Source organism: Dermochelys coriacea, chromosome 20 (assembly GCF_009764565.3).
Source record: "Dermochelys coriacea isolate rDerCor1 chromosome 20, rDerCor1.pri.v4, whole genome shotgun sequence".
NCBI classification, from domain to species: Eukaryota; Metazoa; Chordata; order Testudines; family Dermochelyidae; genus Dermochelys; species Dermochelys coriacea.
The window spans coordinates 18611813-18630039 of record NC_050087.2 but is presented as its reverse complement, the minus strand read 5'-3'; the positions used below and the strand labels follow the sequence as shown (position 1 = coordinate 18630039).

Sequence of the window (18227 nt, the reverse complement as noted above, 5' to 3'; positions counted from 1 at the left end):
CATGCCAGCGCAAGCCCTCGGCACTCACCCTGCTGTCGGCGCTGGGAGCCATGGTGTCGGTCATCCACGAGCCAAACCGGGATCCCGACGCCCGGATGGTGATAGGGTTACTGACACCCGTCAGCTTCCCGCAGCCTGCAGCAGGACAGAGAGAATGGTTACAGGAGAGAAACCTGCCCAACCGCTGCAATGCAGGGATGGAGGAAAGGGGGGCAGGGATCAGTGGGGGGCAGAGCAGGGTGCATGGGAGGGGGCTAGAACTGCAGTGACAGAGACCCCTCCACGCTCGGCAGCCTCCTGTCCAGGCTGTGCAGTGCTTGGGGAACGTCCCCTACCGACAGCCAGCCGGTTGGTGCCTCCCTGAGCCAGGTAAATGCTGCTCCTGTCCCTGTCTTCATCCTTCACCAGACACCGGCAGCAAAGAACTGCGTGCGTCTGTAGCACTGAATCCCTTTAAACCCCGATTTCTGCTAAAGCAGTGTGACTTTGGGGGGAAGGCACCCCCACATCTCCATGAGGACCCCCAATCCCAGGTCAGAGCTAGACAGGAACTGGCTCAAGTCAGCCCCCACTTCAGTAGGTGTAAATTACTGCAGCCCTGGTGCCTTCGAGGGGGCACTGTTAATTCTGGCCAGTGGAGTTTGATGTCTTTACAAGGCTCCTTGCCCTCCCACAGTCGATCCGGACCCCTGGGATTCACATCCAAGCAAAGCAGTGACCTTCCGGGGGTTGTAGCCCCAAGCCTGATCTCAGTTAATCCAGTGTAGATCTGGAGTAACTGGGTTCACACGGGCGTAATTCCAGTCCGGGTCCCTCTCCATTGTCACTGACCCAGCTGAGAGCTGGGTCCCAGATTTTGTTCTGCCTGGTGAAATCAAACCCGAAAACCGCAGCTCAGAAGGGAACAGGCCCAAGAGCCTCAACAGGTGATGCACAAAACCTCCACAAAACACCAGCAAGATCGGGCTGAAAATCCGACATGCAAATATCACTTTGCTTCGGGAGAATTCGTCCACCCCTGGAGCCTTGTGCCCTGGGCACAGCTCCTCACCGGCCGCCCCGGTGAGGGAGTGGCAGGGTCTGAGCCGAGAGGACAGGGTGCAATGGTCAGGGCATGCCCCTAGGCCTTGGGGGCCCTAGGTTTAAGCCCCTGCTCTGCCACACGCTCCCTATGTGACCTGGGGCAAGTCACTTAGTCCCTCTGTGCCTCAGTCACTGTCTGTGCAATGGGGACACCAGCTCTGCCCTGCCTCACAAGGGAGCAGAACCGCCACCAACCCCCTATCTATCATCCGCTCATATTGCCAGGGGTCAGAGCCGCCCGCACCCAGGCTGCCTTGTATACGACAGCCTTCATTTGACACTCCCCCCACCCTACCGTCCCTGTGCAACGCCGGTAGCCAGCGAGCCAGAGCAGGGCTGGGAGAAAGCGGCTGAGTCCTGCCTACCCTGGGTATTACAATATTAAGCAGAGACTGGAGCCCTGCTGTGCCTGGCGCAGCCCAGACCCTGACCGAGATCGGGCACCAACTGTGCCAAGCGCCACGACTGGGTCCTCCACTGCACCAGGTGCTGCACGGATGGAGAGCGAGAGACAGCCCCAGCCCCAGCCCCACAGGGCTCACAGACTAAGCAGGCATCAGGTGGGAGGGGAAAGGGGCCCAGAGAGTGAAGTGTCAGGACTAGAACCCAGCTCTCCCGCTTTCCAGCCCAGCACCATGCTGGCTCATCACACACACAGGTTAACTAGGGGAAGCACAGCCTGGGAGAGGCCAGGGGAATGGGGGAGTTTTAAGGAAAACGGCCTGATTCCCTCTGGTTCTGCATGGGGGCAGCGGTTCCCGCCAGCGCAGAGTGGGCACAGAACAATCCCATTCCACTCCTGCTCTGCACGGGCGCAGGGGAATCGGGCCCCAGGGTCTAAACATTAGCACTCAAAAGGGATCAGCAGAGTGGCAAACCAGCCACGTGGATGCCTGGGTGCACTGGGACAGCTCCCAGCATTTGTTGCCTGCATACAGACAAGGGGTTGGCACCGGAGAGCAAGCACGGCAGCGGCCCGGAGAGGTGGCGGAGTCCTACCCGCAAACTGCCTCTGTCTCAAGAACCAGGCCTCAGGGCAGCATCCCAAGGCCAGCCCAGCCCAACCGAAGCACCTGCAGCCCTTGGCTACTGATGTATTTGGATTTCTGGATTTGTAGCAGCAAAGCCCGTGGCCTGGGGTCCTGGACAGCGAGACACAGGTGAAAAGCAGCCGTTCCCAGCCCGCATCGGAGGGCAAGCAGGGACCCAAGCTGAGAGGGAAAAGCCAGGCAGCCCGGCAGAGCTGGGGAGTCATATGCTCATCATAGCTCCATGCAAGGGCTGCCCCTGCTTCACAGGGAACATGGCACCCCCTTCTCCCCCCCGCCACTCCTCCTGTCTCTCATCTCAGGCTGGTCTTGCCCAGGGAAAACACTCAGGGGACATGAGACCTGCGTTTCTTGTCTGCTGGGTGACCTGGAGCCAATCACTTCCACTCTCTGTGCCTGCCCCCTGCCACGCCCATTGAATGCTCAGACAGGAAGGGATGGTCTCGCGCTGTGCCTAGCATGGTGGACTGCTAAAGGCTGCTGTAATGGTGATGCAAATAACACTGTAGGAATAAATGCTGGGCTGCTCTCAGCATGGGCCAACCCCGTACAATAGAGTCGTCTTCCAGGCCAAGGCTCAGCTGGATCTTCTGGTCTCCCTATCTCATAGCAAAGGGACACTCAGTGAAACAAGAAAGTGGCAAGTTCAAAGATAGTGAGAAGGAAACACATTTTCTGTTAGCCAGTGGAACTCTCTGCCACAAGGTGTCGCTGACACAGAGTTCAGCAGTGTTCACAAAAGGGTTCGACATTCATACGATACAGAGACTATCTAAACAAGCAGGTGTTCTGGAAGGCTAGAAATCTTCCTGCTTCAGAGTATAACTACTGGGGGTCAGGAGGGGTTTTCCCTGAGGGCAGATTATCCCATTCCTGCCTCCTGCAGGGCTCCATACAACTTCTGACACTGCTGGAGACGGGTCTGTGACAAAGTGGGAATGTTCATAATGTTTTCTCTGACTACTTTGTGTGTGCCTCAGTTTCCCCTAGGCATTTCTTAAGTATCCAGGTGGTGGGATCAGGAGGTGTGATTGTCCCAGAGCCCGAGAGGGTCAGTGGGATGCAGTCTGCACAGAGAATGGCTGACACCCTGTCTCCTCGCAACTGATGGCCTGGACCCCTCCCCTCCAAAGGGGCCAACTGAAGGGGTTGGAGAACAAAGAGACCAGGTGGCCTCCTGGGCCGGGAAGGAGACAAAGGCCAGAGGAGGGGCAGGAGAGTTTCAGTTTGGGGCTGGCTGGAGAAATGGAGGGAGGCCCAGTTGGGGCTCTGGCCTCCCTGCCCCCCAAAATGGACCCAGCTGAGGGTCCAGTTCTCTGTACCTACAAGCTCTGTGTTAGATCATGTTCCTGTCGTCTAATAAACCTTCTGTTTTACTGGCTGGCTGGGAGTCCTGTCTGACTGCAGAGTTGGGGGGCAGGACCCTTTGGCTTCCCCAGGAGCCCGCCCGGGTGGACTCGCTGCGGGAAGGGGCAGAGGATTCTGAATGCTCCGAGGTCAGACCCAGGAAGGTGGAAGCCGTGTGAGCTTTTTGCCCTGAAGACAGGCTGCTCACAGAGAGGAGACTCCCCCAGAGTCCTGCCTGGCTTCATAGGGAGCAGTTCCAGAGTATCGCCCGGGGACCCCGTGACAGGGACACTGGGCTGGATGGGCCCCAGTCTGCTCCGGGCTGGTGCTTCCTGCTCCTCACTCTGCATGTGCCCTCTGCGGAGTCTAACCCGGCTGTCTGGCATCAGGCCCCTAGCACTGCCTTCTCTCCAGCGTGCAGCGGTGAGCCCACCGCCTTAGCCTCGCAGATGTCTTCCCCCAGGACCCCAGCTGGGGCTGAGCCTGGGAGCATGTGGGAACGAAGCAGCCACAATAAAGATGGCATGAGGGTGACACCGTCCCAGGTGCTTTGCAATGGGAGCTGGCCCTCCCAAACCCTTTGCTGTGGGAGCCCAGGGGAATTCCCGTCACCCTCCTAATCTGGCCCGGGCATCCAAAAGTGAGAGAGGACCGTGGGCGTCCCCAGACTCGGGCCACTGGGGTTGAGCTCCTGAAACCAGACTCAGAAACCTGCATCACCTTCCTCAGCAGCAGGCGACACCTCTGCCTACTCTAACACCTCAGCCCCTGCTTCCCTCCCACAGCTGGGATAGAACCCAGGAGTCCTGGCTCCACCCCCTGCTCTAACCTCCCAGAGCTAGGCAGAGAACCCAGGAGTCCTGGCTCCCAGCCTCCCTGCGCTAACCTCCCAGACCCTGCTTCCCTCCCAGAGCCAGGGATGGAACCCAGGAGTCCAGGCTCCCAGCCCCACTGCGCTAACCCCTAGAGCCCATTCCCCTCTGTGTAGAAACAACACAGGGAGTGAGTCGAAAGAATAGTAAATATGGCAGGCGACCAGCTTGGCTTAATGGTGAAATCCTAGCGGATCTTAAACATAAAAAAGAAGCTTACAAGAAGTGGAAGGTTGGACATATGACCAGGGAAGAGTATAAAAATATTGCTCGGGCATGTAGGAAAGATATCAGGAGGGCCAAATCGCACCTGGAGCTGCAGCTAGCAAGAGATGTCAAGAGTAACAAGAAGGGTTTCTTCAGGTATGTTGGCAACAAGAAGAAAGCCAAGGAAAGTGTGGGCCCCTTACTGAATGAGGGAGGCAAGCTAGTGACAGAGGATGTGGAAAAAGCTAATGTACTCAATGCTTTTTTTGCCTCTGTTTTCACTAACAAGGTCAGCTCCCAGACTGCTGTGCTGGGCATCACAAAATGGGGAAGAGATGGCCAGCCCTCTGTAGAGATAGAGGTGGTTAGGGACTATTTAGAAAAGCTGGACGTGCACAAGTCCATGGGGCCGGACGAATTGCATCCGAGAGTGCTGAAGGAATTGGCGGCTGTGATTGCAGAGCCCTTGGCCATTATCTTTGAAAACTCGTGGCGAACGGGGGAAGTCCCGGATGACTGGAAAAAGGCTAATGTAGTGCCCATCTTTAAAAAAGGGAAGAAGGAGGATCCTGGGAACTACAGGCCGGTCAGCCTCACCTCAGTCCCTGGAAAAATCATGGAGCAGGTCCTCAAAGAATCAATCCTGAAGCACTTAGAGGAGAGGAAAGTGATCAGGAACAGTCAGCATGGATTCACCAAGGGAAGGTCATGCCTGACTAATCTAATCGCCTTTTATGATGAGATTACTGGTTCTGTGGATGAAGGGAAAGCAGTGGATGTATTGTTTCTTGACTTTAGCAAAGCTTTTGACACGGTCTCCCACAGCATTCTTGTCAGCAAGTTAAGGAAGTATGGGCTGGATGAATGCACTATAAGGTGGGTAGAAAGCTGGCTAGATTGTCGGGCTCAACGGGTAGTGATCAATGGCTCCATGTCTAGTTGGCAGCCGGTGTCAAGTGGAGTGCCACAGGGGTCGGTCCTGGGGCCCGTTTTGTTCAATATCTTCATAAATGATCTGGAGGATGGTGTGGATTGCACTCTCAGCAAATTTGCGGATGATACTAAACTGGGAGGAGTGGTAGATACGCTGGAGGGGAGGGATAGGATACAGAAGGACCTAGACAAATTGGAGGATTGGGCCAAAAGAAATCTAATGAGGTTCAATAAGGATAAATGCAGGGTCCTGCACTTAGGATGGAAGAATCCAATGCACCGCTACAGACTAGGGACCGAATGGCTCGGCAGCAGTTCTGCGGAAAAGGACCTAGGGGTGACAGTGGACGAGAAGCTGGATATGAGTCAGCAGTGTGCCCTTGTTGCCAAGAAGGCCAATGGCATTTTGGGTTGTATAAGTAGGGGCATAGCGAGCAGATCGAGGGACGTGATCGTTCCCCTCTATTCGACACTGGTGAGGCCTCATCTGGAGTACTGTGTCCAGTTTTGGGCCCCACACTACAGGAAGGATGTGGATAAATTGGAAAGAGTACAACGAAGGGCAACAAAAATGATTAGGGGTCTAGAGCACATGACTTATGAGGAGAGGCTGAGGGAGCTGGGATTGTTTAGTCTGCAGAAGAGAAGAATGAGGGGGGATTTGATAGCTGCTTTCAACTACCTGAAAGGGGGTTTCAAAGAGGATGGCTCTAGACTGTTCTCAATGGTAGCAGATGACAGAACGAGGAGTAATGGTCTCAAGTTGCAATGGGGGAGGTTTAGATTGGATATTAGGAAAAACTTTTTCACTAAGAGGGTGGTGAAACACTGGAATGCGTTACCTAGGGAGGTGGTAGAATCTCCTTCCTTAGAGGTTTTTAAGGTCAGGCTTGACAAAGCCCTGGCTGGGATGATTTAACTGGGACTTGGTCCTGCTTTGAGCAGGGGGTTGGACTAGATGACCTTCTGGGGTCCCTTCCAACCCTGATATTCTATGATTCTATGATTCTATGATTAGCCAGACCCTGGCAGGGAACCCCGTGCTCATCAGCAAGCGGAAGCCACACCCAATGGACGTGAAAGAGGCACTTTCATTCCACCACCCAGAGCCCTCCCTCTTGGCCCTTTGCGAAGCAGAGAGGGGAGCCCCTGGGTGCTGTCCCAGGCATGCGAGAGAGAGAGGAAGGAAAGGGGAGGGAAAGGTGGCTGGTTCCATACCCAGTTTCTGCATACAGGCATGTAACCGCGCCTCCAGGACCAGCACCCTCTGCTGCAGCTCCTCATAGTCATACGCGCCCATCTCCTCCTGGATTGCCAGTAAGCTCCCCGAGACGTTCCTCACCTCCTCCTTCAGCTGCACGATCATTTTCGTGTCCGCTTTGTATTGATCTAGGACGGGGATCAGAGGCAGCAGCTCCGTCATTTTGTCCTTCAGCTCCTGTCAACATGGCCAGAGGAATCGGTGAAGGGAAAAATGCAACCTCCTGACAGCAGCCAGGTTCCTCTCCCTGTGCCCCCTTTGGACAGGCAAGTATCAGTCACCCCCCCACCCCAGACACTCCCCCTACCTACCCGCCCGCCCGGGTGCCTCCGCTTCCCAGGCAACGCCAGCACCAAGGGCTTCCAACATCCCTTATTAGCCTTCATGTTTTAGCCTCCAGACTAGACTTAAATTTTGTGTATGTCTCTAGTGCCTGGTCACCCCACATCCCAGCTCCACTGTGCTGGGTGCTGCCCAGACACACAGCAACTGAGATCAGGGCCCTGTCACACCGGGCACTGCCCAGACACACAGCGACTGAGATGGGGGCCCCGTCGCGCCAGGCACTGCCCGGACACACAGCGACCGAGATCAGGGCCAACTCGTGCTGCACAGACACACAGTGATCAGGATTGGGGCCCCATTGCACTGGGAGCTGCAGACAGTCCCTGCCCTGAAAAGTTCACAGTCTAAGAGCTTGTGTACATGAGAAAATTGCACCAGTTTCACATTCAGTGAGATTCTGAACTGATTTGGTTAAATTGACACAAAAGGCTGCGTGGATGCGTGTCCTTTGGTTTAAACCAGGCTGAGGCTGGCTTTAAGGTAAGTCAATCAGGAATCGGTTCCAGCTAAGGGGAAGTAAGATGCTTATGAAATAAGACTCTTCTGGCCAGATGAAGAGCTCAGCTCCACAGACGCTGACCTCCTTTGCAGTGCTGGCCAGATGGGCTTAGGCCTTAACCTTTCTCAGGGGTGAAACTCACACCGAGCGGATGGGATCAGGACAAGGCTGGATGCCCCCTGCCAGGCCCTGGCACATCTTAAGTCTCCTCAGGGCTGAAGTGGGCTTTAAGTGGTGCCCAGACCTCCCATGGGGCCTCTGCCCAGGGCCAACGTCAGGCTCAGCACAGAGGGAGGGTTTCCATGGCCTCAAGTCCCCCCAATCCCTCCCCTCTCTGGACGACTCCCTCTTTGAACCCCCCAGCCTCCCTGGGTGGCTGCCCTTCACTCCTGGCTCACAGGAAGGCAACTCCGGTAACACAGAACCTCTGCAGCTCTCCCGTGCTCTGGGAGACGACGGCAGTCTCTGTCTCATCTCCCCCTAATGAAGATCAAGAGGCTTGTGCGCTGTTTACCTCAGACATGATAATGATGACAGACCTGCCTCTGGCACCATCGTTAAGGGCTCATTAATATGCCAGAGGCAGGTTCCGGCCCCTGGGTTAGAAATTAATAATCATTACAATACTTAGCACTTTGCATCTTCCAAGGAGTCGGTGAATATGAGCTAATTAATATTTTGCAATCTGTGTTGTTGACTCTGTGTTACAGGGGAGAAGGGGCTCACCCAAGGTCACAAAGGGAGTCAGTGTCGGAACCCACTCAGCCTGGATGGCTCTTTCGGAAAAATCCACGCTAGCTCAATCACAAGATATGGGCTGGGTACATACATCACACAGTGAAATTCTACATCCTGCATTCCACAGGAGCTCTGACTAGGTGATCTGAATGGTCCTTTCCGGCCCTAAAAAGCAATGAAACTCAGCACCTCCCAGAGCACATGGCTGGTGAACAGCAAACCCCCAGCAGTGTTGGCCAAGATTTGGAAGACAGCTTACAACGAGAGACAAGCTGCTCACTTTAGGTGGTTTCTCAAAGAGAGACAGTGAAGAGGTGACTTGTCCCCATCTGGAGAAGATTCCCCGTAGCACAGGGCTCTGGAACCCAGCAGACAAAGACAGACCAGAATCCTGGAGCTAGATGCTGAGGCCCGACAGCAATGGACATAGCGGGGAGGAATTAACCCCGGCAGAGTTTTACTAACAGATGTGGTAAATCCATGGACGCTTTTTTTGGCTCACTTGCACCTGTATTTCCAGTGACACTGCTCTCAGGGGACATCTGCCTGGCAGCTGGAGGGGAGCAATGGCCGGCTCAGGGAGACCCCCGGACACTAGTTTTGATTGAGCTAGAGCCCTAAAAACAGCAGGGCTGGCTGCGCGAGCACGACCTCACCCACGACCCTCGCTACGTTCACAGTGAGGAGCCCAGGCTGCCACCTGCACCACTGTCACCGCATGACGGCTTTTAGTGTGCTCCAAGCTGAGTGGGTGCGGGAAACGCTGCGCCTCCAGTGGCAGAACCGGCTGCGTCGTCACACAGGCCAGGCTTTCACGTCAGACTGAGGGGGCCAGGCTGGTTGCTGCCCTTCCCCGTTTACACCAGTGCAAAGCAGATCAGAGCAGCAATGATCTGGACTCAATCGGTGCTGGTATAAGATGCCAGGCACCGGAGAATCTGGCCTTTGGTAGCTGGCTACAGGATCTGTGCTAGCCCCTGGGAGGGGAGCTCTGGCCTGCGCTACGCAGCCAGCCAAGGTGCTCCCATGGGCCCGTCTGCACTCGGGGGCTGGTCCTCCCCCTCCTGACAACCACAGGAGAACGGTGGTGTTACCAGGGGTGAGAGGGAGGAGAATCGGGCCCCAGGGCCACGGGCTTGCTAGTCCCCACTGCTTCTCTGAGTCCAGTTGCTGCTTTGTGCTCTCCTCCCCCTGCCCACGCCTGTGGCGAGACACAGTGCAGGTCCTGCCTGCTGTTGGCCTCTATTATTCCCCTGGCATTTCCTCTGCCCTCCCCAGTTCCCTGCACCTTGCAGACCTGCACTGAGTTCTGGGCAAGGTTGGCTGCACAGAGAGACACACGCCAAGCCCTGGAAAGCCGGCACAGTAATTGCTGCTGCATTTTTTATGACGGCTGCTGGAGTGCAGAGTGTGAAAGAGAAGGCCCTGGAACGAGCTGAGTTGCCAGGATCCAGCTTCAGGGACAGGCAGGGGGAGGGCAGTGCCAGCGGGGCGGGGGTGTAGGCGTGCAGTGAGGAGGGGGCAACACAATAGCACTGGGTGTGTGCATGCGGCTGTGACCTGGATGCACAACGATGCCTGACTTAAAATCACAGAAAAATACCCTTCGACTTGGGGAGACCAAAGCCAGTGACCAAAATCACCATCCAGATGGACGGGACCGAATCCACCCTGGAGCTAAATCCAGACGGCTGCAGTTGAGCAGTGCTTAGCACTGGAGATGGGAATGAGTCAGACTCACAGCCGAAAGTCCCTCTGTGAGCGAAAAAACCCAGGCTGGGCTCTGCAGGCAGCCAGCAGCCCTGAGAATTAATTGCCACCCCGTGGGAGTCAACATTCCCAGCAAGAGCTGGGGTGGGGGGAGGGAGCGAGTGAGGGACCCCATCCTGCGGATTAACTCCTTGGCACTCCACCCCCACGCGGCCAAACCCGGAGACCCTGCATCCGAGAAACAGACACAACCCCCATTGAAACCAATGGGAACCGTGCGTCCAGACCCCCAGGTGGCTTTGACAATCCTGGCCCATGGGGACAGGCGCTTCCAGAACATGCTGAGCTCTCAAGGGGACAGCCCGAGCTGTGGACTCTGTGGTGCTGCACGGACACCTCAGCCGAGATCAGGGCCCCACTGTGCCAGGCGCTGCGCTGATGGAGAATAAGAGACAGTCCCTATGCCAAAGAGCTCTCAGTCTAAACAGACAAAGAGTGGGAGGGGAAACTGAGGCATGGAGGGAGGCAGTGACTCATCCAAGGTCACCAGCAGAGCCAGGAATAGAACCCAGAAGTCCTGAGTCCCTTTGCAGGGCCCCACCCAAGGGAACACGCTGCCTCCTGCAATGCCAGGAGCCCGTGGATGGCAGCAGAGATGGTTTAACTGCTGCAGACCCGGGGAGCCGCTGGGAACTCCGGGGCTGGAGAAAGGCTTTGTGGCATATGCTGGTGCTTCAGGAAGCAGCCGAGCAAAGCTCCCACCAGGCACGAAGCTGGGGGGGAAGGGGGAGGACTTGTCATTGAGCTCCCCACTGACAGTCCAGAAGCTGCGATTCCAGGCCATTGCCCAAGGTTCATGTCACTCGCCCTGGACTGCTCCATAGAGGCCCTCTTGTGCCTGAGTGCTGTGCACAGAAGCACAGACACCCCCCTCCATCCATGCCAGTCTCATGTGCCATCTCCGGGCTTGCCAGAGCACGGGTTTGTCCTGGACTCAGTACCACAGGGTAGGCGACTGTTGCTGCATCAGCTGCCTCCCCCTCACCTCACATGCCTGCCTCTGCCCAGTGAGTTACCGCGGCTGGACGCACGTCTCATTGGAGATGCCATGGGCTCCCCAGGAACAACGCCCTGCTCATGCCATGCACCGGAGGCACTGTGTGTGACTCGCCTTCTGTCCTGGGGCCTGGAGACTCATGCCCCTGGAGCGCTGCTCTTAGAAACCGGGTGAAAAACCTGCCAGCCAAGAGCACAACCAAGATGCAGGGGTGAGGGGAAAAACAAACAAGTGACTCCCCGGCGGGAACCAGCTGCTCTGCTCAAGGCAGTTCTCCAGCCTGAGCACAGCACCTGCATACGTCTATACTGCAATTACAAACCCATGGCTGGCCGGTGCCAGCTGACTCAGGTTCAAGGGGCTGTTTAACGGCGGTGTGGCTGTCTGGGCTCTGGGACCCTCCTCGCACTCCTTGACCCTGCAAGGTCAAGTGTTCCCCATCAACATCCCGACTCACACGCACAAACCGATTCGCTTGGCACAGCCTCCTCTGGTTTTATTGCATATGTGAGGGGAGGGGGCTCGGCAGGGATCTCTGCCTGCGAAGCAGGGTCACCTTGGGGGAACATGGAGAATCACTGAGCAAGAGGAAATGCTCTCGTTTGTCAATTTCAGGTTCTTGGTGGAGCCCTGGGAGGTAAGAAGGACATACTGGCGAAAAGCTGGCGATTTCACTGCCAAGAAGGAACCCTTGTGATTATAGAGCCTGCCCTGAACCACCCAGGCCAGAGAACTCACCCCGAGAGGCCGGCACTCAGCCCCAAACGTCCCTAGTAAGAGCAGTTGTTATTTACTCCTTTTCATAACACCCAATGAAACTAATAGGCAGCAGGTTTAAAACAAACAAAAGGAAATATTTCTTCACACAACGCACAGTCAACCTGTGGAACTCCTTGCCAGAGAATGTTGTGAAGGCCAAGACTACAACAGGGTTCAAAAAAGAACTAGATAAGTTCCTGGAGGACAGGTCCATCAATGGCTATTAGCCAGGATGGCAGGGATGGTGTCCCTAGCCTCTGTTTGCCAGAAGCTGGGAATGGGCAACAGGGGATGGATCACTTGATGATTCCCTGTTCTGTTCATTCCCTCTGGGGCACTGTCGGCAGAAGGGACGCTGGGCTAGGTGGACCTTTGGTCTGACCCAGTCTGGCCGCTCTCACGTTTTGAGCTACAGCCTTGAGCACAGGTTTCCTCTTCCACACCCGCCACCAGCCGCTCTGGTTAATAGCAAACGCTGCCCGCCTATCCTGGGGCGCTGGGTTTGCTGAGGGCAGGTCTGCACTTCAAACGCTGCATCAGCACCGCAGCAGCACTTCGCAGAAGACATGGAAAGTAGGAAGGACATACTGGTGTTGGAAGACGTCTTGCCGCTGCCAGAGCGCTGTGCACACCAGGGGTAGGTCGGTATAACGATGCTGCTCGTTTCTCATCCCCCTGCGTGGCCCAGTTGTACCAATGTACGTCCATAGCGCAGACCCGGTCTGAGAGTCACTTCCCCTGGGCTGAGGCAGGAGGGGTTGCGCTGAGCAGATCTTGACCTTGGCTCCCCCTGGGCCACGCTGACCTGCGCCTGGCTGGAAATCGCTCTCCAAGTCACCTTCACTCAAGGACTCCATAAATCCACCTGCCTTTCAGCGAGTGTCTCCTCGCCCTCAGCAGCCGCACGAGGCCAGGCGACGACAGTGATTCCCCTTTTCTTTCCTGCATGTTACTGCATTTCTGCGGTCCCTAACAGTGAGTGAGCCGAGGCCCACGGCTCTCACCTCCCGCGGCTGCAAAGCAAGCTGGAGGGACGTCTCTCCTGGCCACGCTTGGCTCCTAGACCTGCCAGAGCCTCTTCCCTTGATTTGTGCTTTGACCGCTGGCCCTGGACGTGACCATCAGCCCAGGAGGGTGGTGAGGTTTAGCCAACACCATGCCATGCTCCCTCTGGAGCTGGGTAGGAGGAATTGCTCAGAGGAATGGCCTGGATCCCGTCTCCACCAGGGGCCAGCACCAGCTGCTCTAGAGACAGGTGCATGAAGCCCCATGGAGGCAGCACTGGGATTATCTGCCCCCTGGGGAAGTTCCCTCATGACCCCTGGTTGTTAGAGGTTGGAAGCAGGAGAGTTCAAGGCCATTCCCAAGTGCCTGTTTCCACCATTCCTGCCGGCCTACGAGATGTACCCCCTTTGGGAATAGCCACAGGAATCTCCATTTGGTTCCTCTGTCCCTGCAGCCGGAACAGACACGGCTGGCTTCAGGCTCTGGGCATCTGCCTACAGGGACGCATGCACTGACCCAACTCAGCCACTTGCCGGGTACCAACCTGCCTGCCTCACCCTGCCCGCTGCCCCTCACGCCCCCACCCTCCCCATCCCTCCACATCTCACCCTCTGCCCAAGGCGAGGCAGGGACCCAAAATGAGAGACATGTAAGAATAGGTGTCTGCATGTGGCACCTCGTTAGCACAGGGATGGGCGCATCCATATCTAATGGGACAGACAGATAGCAGGGGTGGCAGGGCATGTGCGTGGGGACAGACAGACAGCTAAAGAGGTGTGAATGGGGATGGACAGCCAGACGATAGCTGTACCCAGCTGAGGCTCCTTTGCCAGTGAATTGACGGATCTGTACAACCCACTACGCTGGGCTCCCTCCTGCAGACAGCTGGTGCTGGGCCCTGGGGGCTGTGTCCTGCCAGGTGGCCGTGGGTTTGTCCTGACCCCTGCCCTCCCTGCAGCCTGGCAGACTCGCTTCAGTGAAGCAGGAAGGGATCCCAGAGAGCAGGGAGATCTTTCCTAACCAAAGCTTGCAGGCTTTGCTGGGAGAATGGCTCTGGCTCCTCTCTCTCCCATTAACGCAGGCAGCCTGTGTGAATCCCAGCCCCACCTTGCTCAGCACCATCTGCAGAACGGCTGGTCTCCCCCGCCCCAGCTCCTGGCAACGCCAGTGCCAATAACCACGAGGCAGCAGCAGGGGGCGGTCGCGCTTGCAGTCCCACGGCTGCTTGGTGGCAAGCAGCAGACACCTGAGCCCCGGCATCAGCTGGGAAGAGTTTCATCCATTCCACTGCGCCTGGCAACATGCAGCCTTCCTCAGGGCCTGACCCACCAGGACTGGGAGCAGTGGGCCCTGTGGGTAATTAGCAGCTCTTCACGTGCCCCGGGAGGAGGGCCAGAGTCCCTATCCCCACCCTACAGGGGGAAACTGAGGCACCGAGCAGTGATGTTATTTATCCACAGTCACATGGGAAGAGAGTGGAAAAGAACCCAGGAGTCCTGACTCCAAGCGCCTTGCTCTTGTCCACTACAACACGGTCCCCACCGGAGCAGAATTAGAGCCCAGAAGCCTCCCATTCCTGGTCCCTGCTCTAGCCACTAGGCGCACGGGACCCATCCCCCTCACGGCCCCCATACCTCCCACCCTTCACAGGCTGGGCAGGCGGCTGGGGGGTTACTGGTGCGGCTTGATGCAGATCTGGGAGGCCCAGACGACAGACAGATGGATAGATGGGTGTGTAAGGGCTGGACAGACGGACACTGGCCTGGGGAATGGGACTTGCCAGAGCACCCTGTGGGGAAAGCTATTTAGGGTTTTGGACTTTAGGACAAAACTCCAGCTGCAGAGGGGCCCAGCAGGCTCTGACCCTACTCAGCCCCAGGCTCATCCCTGGGGCTTGGGGCACCCCCCAGCGCCCATATCAGCACAGGGTGCACCTCACATGGGGTCAGTTGGGCTCAGGTGCCTGGGTCACTGGTGAGTTACCTCCAGAGACCCCCATGCTCCCATCCCAGCTGCAGTGGGGAGATTGCAGCTCTTGGCAGCTCTGCTGCCCGGTGGCTCTGGCTGGGTTACAGTTCCTCTCCCATCTGCTGCAGAAATCAACAGCCATTACTCCCAGCAAATGGTTTCTAATCACAGCGGCTTCGGAGCACCTGAAAAATGACTGGGGGAAGTGACTGAATGGAGAAGAGGCTGGGGAGGAGGCCAGGCTGCTGTCATTTATCAGCACAGATTCCTCCCCAGGGGCTGCAGGGAAAAGCATTTGTTTGTTTACTTATTGTTAATTGCAAATGCCGGGCCTTTCTCCTGGTGTCAGCCTGGCGCTGGCCCATGGCCCTCCTCCCCCGCTGACTCCTGAGCGGAGCTGGTGGAGGCAGGACCAAAGGGCTCCTGGCAAGAGCTGAGCGGCAGGGGCTTGCCTGTTAAGGTGCAGCATTAACTCTGGCCCCAGAGGTACCAGTCTAGTGTGACCTCCTGCGGGCCAGAAACCCCCCCCACGAGCCCGGCATCCTGCCCAGTGGCCTGCGGTCTGATGAGACCACGTCATCCAGAATCCCCTGCACCTGAGGGTCAGCTGTTCCAATGGTCAGTCCCCTCACTGGTATCAACGCGTGCCTTTGTTCTACACTGAATTCGTCTAGCACCGGGCAGCTGTTGCCTCTTGCTCTGCCTTTATCTGGGATCGGAAATCTCCTCCCCACGTATGCACTTCTAGGCCGTGATCAAGCCGCGCTGTAACCTTCTCTGCCGTAAACCCAGCAGATTATCCTTTCGCTGTCAGGCAGGTTTCTCAGACCTCGAGTCCGTCTCTTGAGCTTATGCTCAAATAAATTTTTTAGTCTCTAAGGTGCCTCAAGTCCTCCTGTTCTTTCTGCAGATACAGACTCACGTGTCTGCTACTCTGAAACCTGGCTCTCCTCTGAATGCTCTCCAACTTTGCAGCTCCCTTTGCCCACGGTATGACGCCAGCAGTGGATGCTGTTTTTTGCAGTTGGGATTTGCAGTGCTGGGGAAGGCTCTCGGCAATGCAGAAGATGCTAGAGACACAGAGGCCACAGACCATGGGAGAATAAGCAGCCGGGAACAAGCCCATATTGGCCAGCAGAAATGGGACGAGGTAGCCCGGCAGGGTCTTTCCATCTGTAATGTCCATGGTCCTCCACAGGCATCACTGCAGACTTCCCAAGGGAAGGGCTGTTTGTGTGGAGACCTCACCTTGCCGCCTCCCATGTGAAATCTGTTCCATGCCCGGGGCTGCCAAGCCAGCACCTTTCACCAGACCCCACCATGCCAGGCTCCATGGCACCATCTCCAGAACCATCAGTGATCCACATGAACCCAGCAGGGGCTTTGTCCCTCTTCAGCAGACATGGGAGGTTAACAGCTTACTATAGATACTAGCCGGAGGAGCTGCTCCCTTGGCTTGTGTGGCAGCTCAACAACTGACATTTTCAGATGCAACTAGTAGTTTGGGGTGGCCCCATTTGAGGCACCTTAAAGAGGCCTGATCTCCAGGGACACATACTTACCACATAGTCCCTTTAAGGCAGCTCACTGCTCGGGGTCCCAAACCGTGACCTTTACAATCAGGCATCGCTTTTGAAAACATGGCATGCTGAAGGCTGTGGCTTCAGACTCTGCTAATGATGCCGGCTGAAGTTTGCCAGGTCGGGGGGGTGGGAAGTTCTGAATGTACGTATCAGCTGTCGGAGCATCTCTAGCTGAGCTGTAAAATGCTGCTGAATCCCCAGGCATCCCCTGCTTGCAGAATAGACACCCACCTCTGCTGCAGAGAGGAATCGCGGGCTCCTGAAGAGTCTGTCTGTACCTGCTATGCTTTGATTCCACCAAGCAGGACTGTTCAAAGCACCATCGGGGGAGAAAACAAGATGAAATATTCATGTGTGCAGCTCGCTAACAGACAGGTGGCAGCTCTGGGTAAGGATGCCACAAGCTCTCTCATTAGGGAGGAAGAGATGTGAAAACTTTCCAGCCAGCATCTCCCTCTTGGCAGCTCCTGCCCGTTTTGCGGGAGACACCTCCTCCACCTAGCAAGCCCGACAGCACTACACTTTCCTGGCAGGGGCACAAAGGACACAGGGATGGCCAGACCGGAGCAGCTCCGGGTGCCATCTACCCTGTATCCCATCATCTAGAGTGACCAGCTCTAGCTGCTTCACAACTAGGTGTGACCCCCCCCTTGCAGTCGGCAGAGATGGGGGGCAGCAGGCAGGGGTGTGCCTAGAGCAGGCCAGCCACGGAGGGTGCAGGGAGCTTGTCTTTGGGGCGTGGGCGATGGGAACGGGCCCACGGCCAGGGAAGCCACATTACAGGTCGACTGAGATCTGTGGGCCTCCCAACTCAAGGGCACGTGAAGACACTTCACTCTGCAGCATTCACCACCTGTTGCTTCTGCTCGTATGGGGTGAAATTGACCCCAGGCAGTGGGCCAGCCAAAGGCCTTAAACCCAGCAGGACTTAAGTGATGCCTGGGTCTGGAGCTGGGCCCTGCCCCGGGGTGAGGAGCTGTGGGGGGAATAAGGCCTCATGCCAGGGCCTGCCCGGGGTTTGTGGGGGTGCATGCTGGTACTTCTGGAACGGCATGGGCCCAGCCCCGGTGCATGCGCAGTCCTGCAAAACAGCATCCCCCAGAACCCGACAAGGACAAACTCCTCCAGAAACAGGCCTGGCCGGTTTAAACCTGGGTAATTGGCCTGCCTATGGGGACACTGGACCATCACTGCTGTACCAGCGAGGACTCCAAACGGACACGTCTGAGATCCTGCTTCGTCTTCCCCTCCCTCGGGTGGCCCTTTCCAACCCGCCAGCCCAACACATCCCTCCGTGACGAAGCAGCTGCCCTGCATTTGGAGAACAACAAAAGCCATATTTCCCCATCTGTACTGGCCTAGCGCTGCTCCCCCTCCTGGGACCGGTTAGTCAAAAGTGGGCAGGTGCCCATTGCTCCCAGCCCAGAACCAACCATTGCTTCCTTCCCCACCACCGAGGGCTGGACAGCACGAGATGCTCACCGATATCCAGTCTCTGAAGAGAGACAGCGATAGGCTGGGCTTACGTTTGCTTTCAGTCCTCACTCAGTTCAATTTCAACCGGTCTTTTGTTTGGGTTTCATTCCTTGCCCCAGCACATTTGCCATGGCGCTGAGCAGGCTGAGGTCTCTGTGCCAACCCCGAACCCTGGACAGCAACAGGGTCGTGTTAACACCTTCCCTCTTTGGACCTTTATTCCACTCAAATTAATACAACAGGCTCAGGCCCGGTGCTGGCCCATCCCCGGGGTGAATTTCACACACCAGGTGCAAGGCCCCACCCTACCTCTTGTCCTCCTTCGAGGCATTTTT

At 56.6% G+C, this 18227-nt stretch overlaps 1 protein-coding gene across 3 annotated transcripts in view; it reads right to left on the bottom strand.

Moving 5' to 3' along the window:
- Window positions 1-18227, bottom strand: part of OLFM2 (olfactomedin 2) — an 84190-nt gene that overhangs the window by 5413 nt on the left and 60550 nt on the right. For all 3 annotated transcript variants that reach the window (XM_038379431.2, XM_038379430.2, XM_043506954.1), the window contains 2 exons: window positions 6710-6929; window positions 29-135 (listed from right to left, as the gene is read on the bottom strand). In XM_038379431.2, coding sequence (XP_038235359.1) covers window positions 29-135; window positions 6710-6929 — 327 coding nt within the window. The remainder of the gene's footprint in view (window positions 1-28; window positions 136-6709; window positions 6930-18227) is intronic.